General features: G+C 35.9%; 1 protein-coding gene across 1 annotated transcript; it reads right to left on the reverse strand.

Annotated features, from left to right (window-relative positions):
• Window positions 1-11,082: 11,082 nt before the first annotated feature.
• LOC145040161 (putative amidase At4g34880) lies at window positions 11,083-11,723 on the reverse strand. Its single transcript, XM_078988132.1, has 2 exons — window positions 11,407-11,723; window positions 11,083-11,320 (listed from the first exon to the last, which is right to left on the reverse strand). The coding sequence occupies exons 1-2, from the start codon at window positions 11,721-11,723 to the stop codon at window positions 11,083-11,085; spliced, it is 555 nt and encodes a 184-aa protein (XP_078844258.1).
• Between the last annotated feature and the right edge of the window lie 208 nt (window positions 11,724-11,931).

Consider the following 11,931-nt stretch of genomic DNA (forward strand, 5'->3'; position numbering starts at 1 on the left):
CTTGTTGTGATTTCAAACACTCATTCAACTGTTGGGCTATGGTTAGTTAGTCCATATATCACTCTCACGTTGCTTACAAAATGATTCTTACCATTTTTCTTACCTTTATAAACTTATAGCTGAAAGATGCCTCCTCGCAAATCTCCCAGGAATAATCCTGCACCACCACCTCCTCCGCCTCCGATCATCGATACTGCAGTCCTAAATGCTACCGTAGCTGCAGCAGTGGCAACTGCCATGGCTCAGTATCACTCTTCTGATGCCAGCAGAGGTGGAACTCCTGTGGAATCAATCCCGGTTGAAACCCCTGTGCGCTCGAGAGAGTGCTCTTACAAGGATTTCACCAACTGCAAGCCGAAGTCCTTTCATGGGACCGGCGGAGTCATTGCTCTCTCGCAATGGTTCGAGAAGACTGAAGCGGTCTTCGAAATATGTTCATGCCCTGCTGCGAGCAAAGTGAAATATGCCGCATGCACCTTTGAAGGAAAGGCCTTGACGTGGTGGAACGGCCACTTTAAATCTCTAACTCTCGTCGTAGCCAACAACATAGGCTGGGAAACGATGAAAGACCTCATGATTGAGGAATACTGCCCGAGGGGCGAGATCCAGAAACTAGAGCAGGAGCTTTGGAGCCTGACCATGAAGGGCACCAACATTGTCGCTTACACCGCCAGATTCAGCGAACTGGTGGCCCTCTGCCCTAATATGGTTCCCACTGAAGGGAAAAAGATCGAAAGGTACATATGGGGGCTTGTGCCTCCGTATCAGGGGAATGTTCTAGCATTAAACCCCGCTACCTTCGACAGTGCCAAACGATTGGCACAATGACTCATTGACCATGGAGTCAAAACCCCTGCAACCACAACCACCCTAGCCATCCCGGAACTCTCCAAACCCGCTGATACTAAGCGGAAATTCTAGGATGAAAAGAAGAAGCAACAGGCTGCCAAAAAGCAGCAGATTGTGGCAATACATGCCGCAATAACCCCTGCTGCTGCTACTACTACTCCGGTGGGTGGGTACGCTGGAAGTTTGCCCAAGTGCAACAAATGCAACTACCACCACAATGGCCCCTGCCATGAAATGCAGTGCTCTAACTGCCACAGGAGAGGACACACAGTCCGTTTTTGTAAATCTCCGACGAGACCGATCGCCCAAGTCCCCGGCTCTGGCGCGAGCCCGACCTGCTATGGATGTGGCGAAACAGGCCACTATAAGAGGGAGTGCCCCAAGGCGAAAAATTCTGGCGGAGCAGGGAGGGTACTAGCGATAGGCCACGGAGAAGCAGTTGCTGACCCAACAGTGGTGACTGGTACGTTCCTCCTCGATGACTCCTATGCATGCATTCTTTTCGATAGTGGAGCGGAGCGAAGCTTCGTAAACCATAAATTTACTCGCATGCTTAATCAACCACCGCACGCACTCAAAGAACTATTCACAGTAGAAATGGCTAATGGAAAAACTGAAAGTACGAGTAGCATATATTTAGGTTGTACCCTAACTCTAGATAACCATTCATTCCCAATCGACCTCATGCCAGTCTCAATAAAAAGTTTCGACGTTATCATTGGCATGGATTGGTTAAACCTTCATCGCGCTGACATCATGTGCTATGAGAAAGCAGTCCGTCTAAACCTTCCGTCTAACGAAACTCTTATTGTCTATGGCGACAAACCCGGTGCAAGTCTTCGCATCATATCAAGTATTCAAGCACAGAAGTATCTGCGTAAGGAATACCATGCGTTCCTTGCTCACGTCGTCGACACGAGCCTCGAAACGAAAGGACTAAAGAACATCCCTGTAGTGAACGACTTCCCCGACATTTTCCCAGAAGAACTACCTGGGTTACCTCCGCAACGACAGGTCGAGTTCAGAATCGACTTAGTCCCAGGAGCCACCCCAGTAGCCAAGTCGCCCTACCGTTTAGCACCAGCTGAGATGCATGAACTCTCTGGTCAACTTAACGAACTACTCAGCAAGGGCTTTATAAGACCGAGTTTCTCACCTTGGGGAGCACCGGTCTTGTTCGTTAAGAAGAAAGACGGATCATTCCGTATGTGTATTGACTACAGAGAACTCAACAAACTAACGGTCAAAAATCGTTACCCTCTGCCTCGCATAGATGATCTATTCGACCAACTGCAAGGGGCGAACTATTTTTCTAAGATTGATCTGAGATCCGGATATCACCAGTTATGAGTGCTAGAGGAGGATGTGCCGAAGACAGCCTTCCGAACTCGTTACGGACATTACGAGTTCGTGGTGATGCCATTCGGATTGACCAATGCGCCCGCAGTCTTCATGGATCTGATGAATAGAGTATGCCTACCTTATTTGGATCAGTTTGTCATCGTTTTCATTGACGACATCCTGATCTACTCCCGAAGTAAGAAAGAGCATGGCGATCACCTGCGACAAGTTCTAGAGACATTACGAAAAGAGAAGCTTTATGCGAAGTTCAAGAAATGTGAATTTTGGATCCGGAGAGTCGAATTCTTAGGACACGTGGTAAGCGAAGAGGGAATCCACGTGGACTCATCCAAAATTAAAGCCATTGAGAACTGGTCAGCACCTAAGACGCCGACAGAAATTCGTCAATTTCTAGGTCTTGCTGGCTACTACCGCAGATTCATTCAGAACTTCTCCCGAATAGCGAAACCTCTTACGACCCTAATTCAGAAAGGTGTGGCCTTTGACTGGGAAGAGAAACAAGAAAGAGCGTTCCAAACGCTCAAACGAGCCTTGTGCACCGCACCAATACTATCCCTTCCCGAAGGAATAGAAGACTTCGTAGTCTATTGCGATGCATCGAATCAAGGGCTCGGATGTGTCCTAATGCAGCGAGGTAAGGTCATCGCCTACGCCTCGAGGCAGTTGAAGACACACGAGGTTAACTACACGACCCACGATCTTGAACTAGGAGCAGTGGTGTTTGCTCTGAAGATCTGGAGACATTACTTGTATGGAACGAAGAGCACTATCTTTACCGACCACAAGAGTTTACAACACATTTTCGATCAAAAGGAGCTCAACATGAGACAACGACGGTGGGTCGAGCTACTCAGTGATTACGAATGTGATATTCGTTATCATCCGGGTAAAGCCAACGTAGTAGCAGACGCCCTAAGTCGGAAGGAATATTCTGGTCGAAAAATCAAGTCATTGTCAATAACCATCCATTCACACTTGTCTAATCAAATTCAGACGGCCCAACTTGAAGCCATGAAACCTGAAAATGTGACGAGTGAATCCCTCAGAGGAATGGACAAGAATTTAGAAGCCAAGGGTGACGGAAGGATATTTCATGGATCGGATTTGGACACCGAAACACGGTGGTTTCCGAGACTTGGTCATGACCGAGGCGCACAACACTCGGTATTCCGTCCACCCAGGTTCAGATAAGATGTATCTGGATCTTAAAAAGCTATACTGGTGGCCTAATATGAAAGCAAAGATTGCAACCTTCGTGAGTAAATGCCTTACTTGCGCAAAGGTTAAGGTCGAGTACCAGAAGCCCTCTGGTTTATTGCAACAACCAGAGATCCCAGAATGGAAGTGGGAGCGGATCACTATGGATTTCATAACCAAGTTGCCCAAGACAACGGGTGGACTTGATACCATATGGGTCATCGTCGATAGATTGACCAAGTCTGCACACTTCCTACCTATCAAAGAAACCGACAAGATGGAGAAACTTACGAGAACATACATTAGGGAAATCATACGGCTACATGGTGTACCTATGTCCATTATCTCCGATAGAGATAGTAGGTTTACCTCAAGATTTTGGCAATCACTACAACATTCCCTAGGAACAAGGCTAGACATGAGCACAGCCTACCATCCTCAGACCGACGGACAGAGTGAGAGGACCATCCAAACACTGGAAGATATGTTGCAAGCCTGCGTGATTGACTTTGGGAAGGCATGGGATACTCATTTACCCCTTGTCGAGTTTTCCTATAATAACAGTTATCACACGAGCATCAAGGCTGCTCCATTTGAAGCCCTCTATGGCTGAAAGTGCAGATCCCCTCTGTGCTGGGCTGAGGTGGGTGATACCCAACTAGCAAGGGGGCAAGCTTCCGACATTACTCTTACCGGTCCGGAAATCATCCAGGAAACGAAAGAGAAGATCGTTCAGATCCGTGAACGATTGAAAGCCTCTAGAGACCGACAGAAGAGCTACGCAGATAAACGAAGGAAACCTTTGGAATTTCAGGTGGGAGACCGAGTCCTTCTCAAAGTCTCACCCTGGAAGGGCTTGATACACTTCGGCAAGCGTGGGAAGCTTAATCCGAGGTACATAGGGCCTTTCGAAATTCTTGCAAGAGTCGGCCCCGTAGCTTACTAACTCGATCTACCAGGCGCACTTTGTAACGTACATTCTACATTCCACGTATCTAACTTGAAAAAGTGTCTATCCGACGAGACTCTCGTAATCCCACTCGACGAGATCGAGATCAACGAGAGCCTCAATTTTGTAGAAGAACCAGTAGAAATCATGGACCGAGAGGTCAAGCAAACAAAACAAAGTCGCATACCCATCGTGAAGGTTCGCTGGAACGCTAAGCGGGGACCTGAATTCACATGAGAACGCGAAGATCAAATGCAACGCAAGTACCCACATCTGTTTCCCTAATCTGCGAGTGTTCTCTTACTTTGAATTTCGGGAAGAAATTCCCTCTAACGGGGGGATGATGTGACAACCCGATATTTCAACTCTTTGTAATGGCCTAATAGGTCAAGTATTGTAGACATTTTTGAGTTAATAAAATTAACTTTGATAATAAAATGTCTAAAAAGTTTCTATTTAAATTCTTCTATGTTTAAATCTCATTAAACCATGATCGTACGTAAAAAGAACGCCCAAATCCGACTTCGTATATTGAAGTTATGATTTTTCCAAGTTCAGCTTAGCAACAGACAGCTAAAAACTCGAAACGGAGATCGAGCGACATTTGGCCGGAATGACCTAAACGAGAATCGAAGGTCTCGACAATGGTATTTCAACGGTAAAAAGTCTGGCAAAAACCGACGTCAGATAAAGAAGTTATGAATTTTTAAAGAGATTCCTTAATCACATCATTGTAATAAATAAATAATAAAAATAATTTCGGAATTTGCCAACGGAATCTAAACGAAAGTTGTAGATCGTAGTCTCACCTTCGCGGGGATATAAAGAACGTCGAAAACGGAGTTCGTATGAAGGAGATATGAATTTTTGAAGTTTGATAAATAATTTATATATAATTTTTATTAAAAATTCGGTATTATCCGAAGAGGAGTCAGCCTAGGGCAGAGGTACGCGCCGTGTACCCTCGTACGCCCCGCGTACTCGAGGGCACGGCCTCGGATCGTCCACGTCGCCCTATGCGAAGCTACCCGACCCGCTGTCCCATCCGACCCGCTCCATCCGAAATACGTAAGCGATGACGTACGGGTACGCGCTGCGTACGCCCGTACGCCCCGCGTTCGGAGGCGGTTCAGCACCCCTATAAAAGGGATGCGAGCCTTTCCGAAAAATTTGTTCATTTTCTCTCTTTCTCTCACGATCTTGCCTCGATTTCCGTGCCCGTTCAAACCCGAAGCTCTGGTCTTTTTGCTCAAGTCCCGAGGGTCGATTTTACTCCCGAGATTCCCAAGAATCCTGAGAAAAATCCGTTTCCCGAGACAAAACTCTGCCCGGTTTTCGATCTCGCTATCTTCAAAACTTCCAAGTGAGTTCATACCCTTTTATTCAACCTTTGAAATGCTTTTAAATGTTTTAAATACTTTATGGGGGGGGGGGGGGGGGGGGACAAGTTAAACACTTATAGTTATTGCTTCGATCACATGTGATTGCATTAATCACATGTGATTAATAACTAGGAAACCAATGATTTTATCACTGTTCAAACTGTTTTACTTCATAATGTTTTACAAACTCTTTTACTTAACAAATACTTTATTGTAAACTTTGTTTTACTACTTATAAATTTGCATGCCCATATATGTATAGATGTATAAATAATGTTTAAAAGGCTTAGGAAAGCCACCTGTCCTATTTCCTTTTCCTCGATTTGGATGTGGTCTGGTGGAATTCCGGGTGACCATCCGAGGGTCGTTTCAATATTAGTTATATATCATATATACATGTATTGACATAAAAGTACTTCCATATTCATACTTATCAGCACCTCGTTAGTAAGTTACCATCGGGGTAACACGGGATCATACTACTACAATTTCTAGATCAACGAGTCAGTTCATTCAGGAGTCAGTACTTATTACTAAGAGAACATATACAACGATACTAGAACAAGTAACATTATATTGCATATACACGAATACGTTAACAATTGTGATCCACTTTATGGGAGCATGTCTTAATTGACATGGCCCGAGTTGTAGCCAGAGTCTCTTGGAGGGAGAGCGTGAGTTTGCGTATAGATCTATACTGGATTGACTATCCTACACCTTGCTGCTAGCTACAGTGGGACCGACAGGTCTGTGGGTGCCAAACGTCATACCTTATTTTTCGACTATACATTGTCGATGTTACCAGTCGATAGTATGGTGCAATTTATCACACGATACCTTAATATAAACCCGGTTTAAGGTAGTTAGTACAACAATAGTTCATATAAAACAAAACTACAGTACTACAATAATTTACCCATTACATTTTGGTGATAACCTCACTTAAACTTTAATGTACAAACTATATTTTGATAAATGATAGTTACACTTGGGAAATTACACACTTTTACATCAAACGAGCATACAAAATAGTTAAGCCTTGGTAGAGGGCTACGTTAACAGAAAATATAGGTTTTTCTGAGAGATTCAAACTTTTACAAACACTTACATATATTTAAAACTCATACTTGCAACAGGTTCAAACGTTTTGATAACAAACCTCGACACTAAAATATTTATGAATTCACCAGCTTAATGCTGATAAACTCTTTCAAAATAACTTGTATTCTCAGGTCATCAGTAGTCAGGTACCGATGCTAGCTTTTGAGAAGATGGAGCGCATTCAAGACTCATCTTACTATTTTGATTTAAATTATATTTTTGGTGTCCAAAACTGTACGGAACCCGCTTGTATTAAAATTTTATATTTAATGCAATGGATGATGTTGTTTGCTTATTTACATTTACTGTGTTGTGATACTTTACATGACGTCCTCCGCCCCAGAACGTTTCCGCCATTCTTGGTTTTGGGGTGTGACAATAAATACATTTTTAAATGTATACAAATATTTTTATTAAGATAAATATACTTTTTTAAAATATATATACTTGTATTTAGTATTTATATACATTTAAATTGCCATGTATTCCATTAAAAACATATTTATATATTAAAAAGGTATTTATTTGTATATAGTAGGTATAAATATATATTTATTTCATATAAAATATATTATATACATATAAATATAAAAAACATATTTATATGGATTATATTGTATAAACTATATATTTATATGTATTTGTACATTTTACTAACTATAAATATGTCTTTATTTCATAATTATTTGCATAAGATATTTTTTTATACAAATGAAACACAAATTTATATCTATTAAATACAAATGAATACGTATTTATATATTTACAAACATATTTATATGTATTAAATAAAAATAAAAAGTGTATTTACACATTTAAAGACATATTTATACATTTAAAAAATATTTTTATTTATATTTAATAGATATAAATATGTATTTCCTCTATATAAAAACTATAGTATGCATATAATTATAAAATAAATACATATTTATATTTGGTAATATGTACAAATACATCTAAATATATCTTTTATATAATATAAACCATATAAATATGCATTTTTATATTTATATGTATATAATATATTTTTATATGAAATAAATATATATTTATACCTACTAAATATAAATAACTATATTTTTAACATATAAATACGTTACTACAGGAATACATGAGGTTTCAAATGTATATAAATACTAAATACAAGTATATATATTTTTAAAAATATATTTATACTAGTAAATTTTTTTTTATACATTTAAAAATGTATGTATAAAATATTTTTATATATTTAAAAATGTATTAAAAATTAATAATAATAATAATAATAATCAAAATAATAATAATAATCAAAATAAGCAAAATAAAAATCAATGTAAGGGTAAATTCGAACATTTTTGAAAAATTTAAGGGTAAATCCGAATATTTTTAAAAATTCAAGGGCTTTACTGGCATTAGGTAACTGGTAGGTTACCTGTAAACCGACTATAAGGGTAAAAATGAACAAATTAAACAAAACTTCGGTCTTTACTGGACCTAAAACACGTCCAAAGGTAAAACCGACATTTTTGTGAAAACTTAAGAACTTTTATGTCATTTTCCCTAAAATAAAATTAAATAAAACTTTTGAAATAAATAAATAAAACTTTTGAAATAAATAAATAAATATATATATATATATATATATATATATATATATATATATATATATATATATATATATATATACACACATACACACTAGTTGGATACACGCGCGATGCAGCGACAAAGATTTGTTTCATTCCCGACGGTTAGTTTTTGTCCATAGTTTGTTGCGATTCAGTGGTCCTAAAATCGTTTTTCTTTAGGTGTGTAGTTTACTTTCGATAGATGTTATTTTTATTAAAAATAAAAACTACTTTGTTATTTGTTTTAAAAGTATGTGGTTTTTAGTTAAAAAGAAAATATAATATTGTTTTTGTTTAAAAATAAATGTATATTTTTGTTGTGATTAAAAAAAGTACTATCTATTTAGGTTATACTTTATTATGAAAATAAAAATAAGATGAATAGGTATTTCTTGCTTCATCATGCAAACAAAATAAGAAGTAATAATGAATGAGGAGTCAATTTGTATTTTACATATTCAGATATTGCCTTGTAACGTATTTTAGGTTTCATGTAATTAAATTGTTTTAAATTTCCGATTTTAGATCATTGTAGTCGCATCCAAATTTTAGAATATGATGATGGAGTTCTCGTTATTCGAAAGTAATGTAATATCGGTTTATTCGAGGTAATTAATCTTCGGAGTTACAAAAAAAAATTACGTGGTAATTTTTCTGTAGACAAATATTTTATTTCAACGACTAATTTTTTGTTGATAAATTGTTCCGGGTTAAAGGTAATTATAATAGTTTTTTTTTGTGGTTAAATTTTAATCAATAGGACCTCGATTTAACTTTATTTTATAAGATTAAGAGGAGTGGTAATCTTATTTTTTTTTATGAAATGGTAACATTCTTAGCACCCCGTTACATCAGTTTTTTGATGATCACCTTATTTATTTATTTATTTATTTTTTTCATTTAACACTTAAGATTAGCATTTGATAAGAAGTGGTAACACTCCTAATATTTTTTTTCTAATTTAATTAAATTACTTCATTTTAATAAACAAACATTTTTATATGTGAATATTAAACAAATTTTATTTTTTTAAACTACAACATTTTATATAATATAAATTATATATTTTAAAAAACACTTCATAACTAATCCAATTGCTTCATCTGAATCTTTTTCTTCATTATCTCCAAACCCCTGTAGCGTTTCTTTAAGATATTACTAAACCATTTCTAACAGGAAACTTCCATGGGAGACTTTGAACATGGTAAATGCCCCCAATTTTTCTTTGCTTCTCTCGATGGACTCCTCACATTAAGCAAACCTTTTATATATATATATATATATATATATATATATATATATATATATATATATATATATATATATATATATATATATATGGAAAAGTGAATAAACCTTTAACGGTATATAAGCTTAGGTACCCAAACTCACGATACTACGTCGTTTTGTATTGTATAATATATTCTAATCGTTCAATGTCCTTATAATTTAATTTCTAACTTGATTTAATTCCATAATTTTTATAAACTACACATTTATCTTCCTCTTACGTAATTTTGATTTTCAACTACAATATATATAATCTACTAGGTGTTCGAAAAAAAGATATGATATAAGAGAAAAATAATAACGAAATTTCGAAAATCTTGAAAATAAATCATGTTAAGGGTTGAAGTTTAAGAACATTATAATGGAAATATCAAACAAAACGACCTATTATAGTGTGTTTGGGTACCTAAGCTTATATACACTTAAGGGTATACTCACTTTTCCCATATATATATATATATATATATATATATATATATATATATATATATATATATATATATATATATATATATATATATATATATATATATATATATATATATATATATAAGTTTAGGTTCATTTGAGACCATTCTAATTTTGTGAGACCGTGAGACCAAATCTAAAAATAATTTTAAAATGCAAAATAAATGGAAAAATCCAAATTTTTTTTTTAAATATTATTTTCGGAACTTGAATTAACTAAAAAAAATATAAAAAAATATTTAAAAAAATAAAAAAAATAAAAAAAAAATCCGTTTTTTTTTTTTGAAAAATACGTGAAATATTCTAAATAGAATATTACACTGACATATTGTAAAAAATAATTTTAAAATGCAAAATAAATGGAAAAATCTAAAAATTCTTTTTTTAAATATTATTTTCGGAACTTGAATTAACTAAAAAAAAATATCTATTTTTTTTTAAAATACGTGAAATATTCTAAATAGAATATTACACTGTACATATTCTAAAAATAATTTTAAAATGCAAAATAAATGGAAAAATCAAAAAATTCTTTTTTTAAATATTATTTTCGGAACATGAATTAACTATAAAAAAATAAAAAATAATAAAAAAAATAAAAAAAATAAAAAAATGCGTCTCACGGTCTCACAAAATATAGGTGGTCTCAAATGAACCTAACCCTATATATATATATATATATATATATATATATATATATATATATATATATATATATATATATATATATATATATATATATTAACACTTTTTCCTTTTTATTTTCTTAAAAACCAAGGAGTGATTTTAATAAAAAGGTTTACTATTTTCGCTTCATCCAACTACATCTCAAACATCTCAGAGATATATTTGTTTGAAGTTGCCAACGTCAAGTTATCAAGAAATGTGAAGTTATCAGAATACAGGTGATTATCTGGGAAGCTTTTGTTGATAGTTTCATAGAAGCATTTACACAAACACTTGGTGTGGAAGTTAAGACGTATGCAATGGGATCCCCATGGGGCATACACTTTGAAGCTTTTCTTGTTGCAACTTCATCATTTTTATCAAAACCCACAATGGCATCAAGGACATAAACAACATTAGTTACAGTCCTACATATTGGTCTGTCAAGAGGGACAAAAAGTGTTAGTAAAATCATTAAATCACCAGGACATATGAATGGGAATATTAATAGATATATTAGGTTTACCCAACTGTATCTTGTCTAAGGGAAATTGGAATGACTCCTGCTCGACTTGTGAGCCCTAATGTGGGTTTTCGTTCTTCATCAACTTTCTGAGCTTGATGAACTGCATCTAGGTTCACTTCGATGACTACTCTGTAGACGAGATTGAGTTTATGTATCTCCTGGATGTAGAACTCAACTAAATCCTTGGACGTAAGTTTGTTGTGCTTAAAAGCTGTTCGAATCTCTTGGATGGTGGCTTCCTTTATGGTAAATTCAGAGCATTCAATGGCGCTAATGCTCTGAAGCAAGAGGATTAAGAAAAGAGTTTGAGTAAACATTGATATCTTCAATGGATTAACAGGACAACAACCACCAGATCTCTTTCTCTCTCTTCTCGTTTTGGTGCTGGCAAGCTATTGTTGGCGATCCCTTTGGCGCAAGCAGAGGGGCTGTGTTTCACGCCCTTGACCACCGGTGGCGACCTCCTTAGTGAGGCCCACTCCCTTTAGCCTTATATTATCTTTATATGATTTGGCAATATAAATT

The sequence above is a fragment of the Lactuca saligna genome, chromosome 4 (assembly GCF_052625555.1).
Source record: "Lactuca saligna cultivar CGN05327 chromosome 4, ASM5262555v1, whole genome shotgun sequence".
In the NCBI taxonomy this organism is placed as follows: domain Eukaryota; kingdom Viridiplantae; phylum Streptophyta; class Magnoliopsida; order Asterales; family Asteraceae; genus Lactuca; species Lactuca saligna.

Excerpts from the sequence above, each read along its gene's own strand:
- LOC145040161 (XM_078988132.1), bottom strand. The coding sequence starts at position 11,723 with ATGTTTACTCAAACTCTTTTCTTAATCCTCTTGCTTCAGAGCATTAGC. Across the intron at positions 11,321-11,406 it reads CTTAGACAAGATACAGTTGG|ACCAATATGTAGGACTGTAA; the intron begins GTAAACCTAATA and ends CCCTCTTGACAG.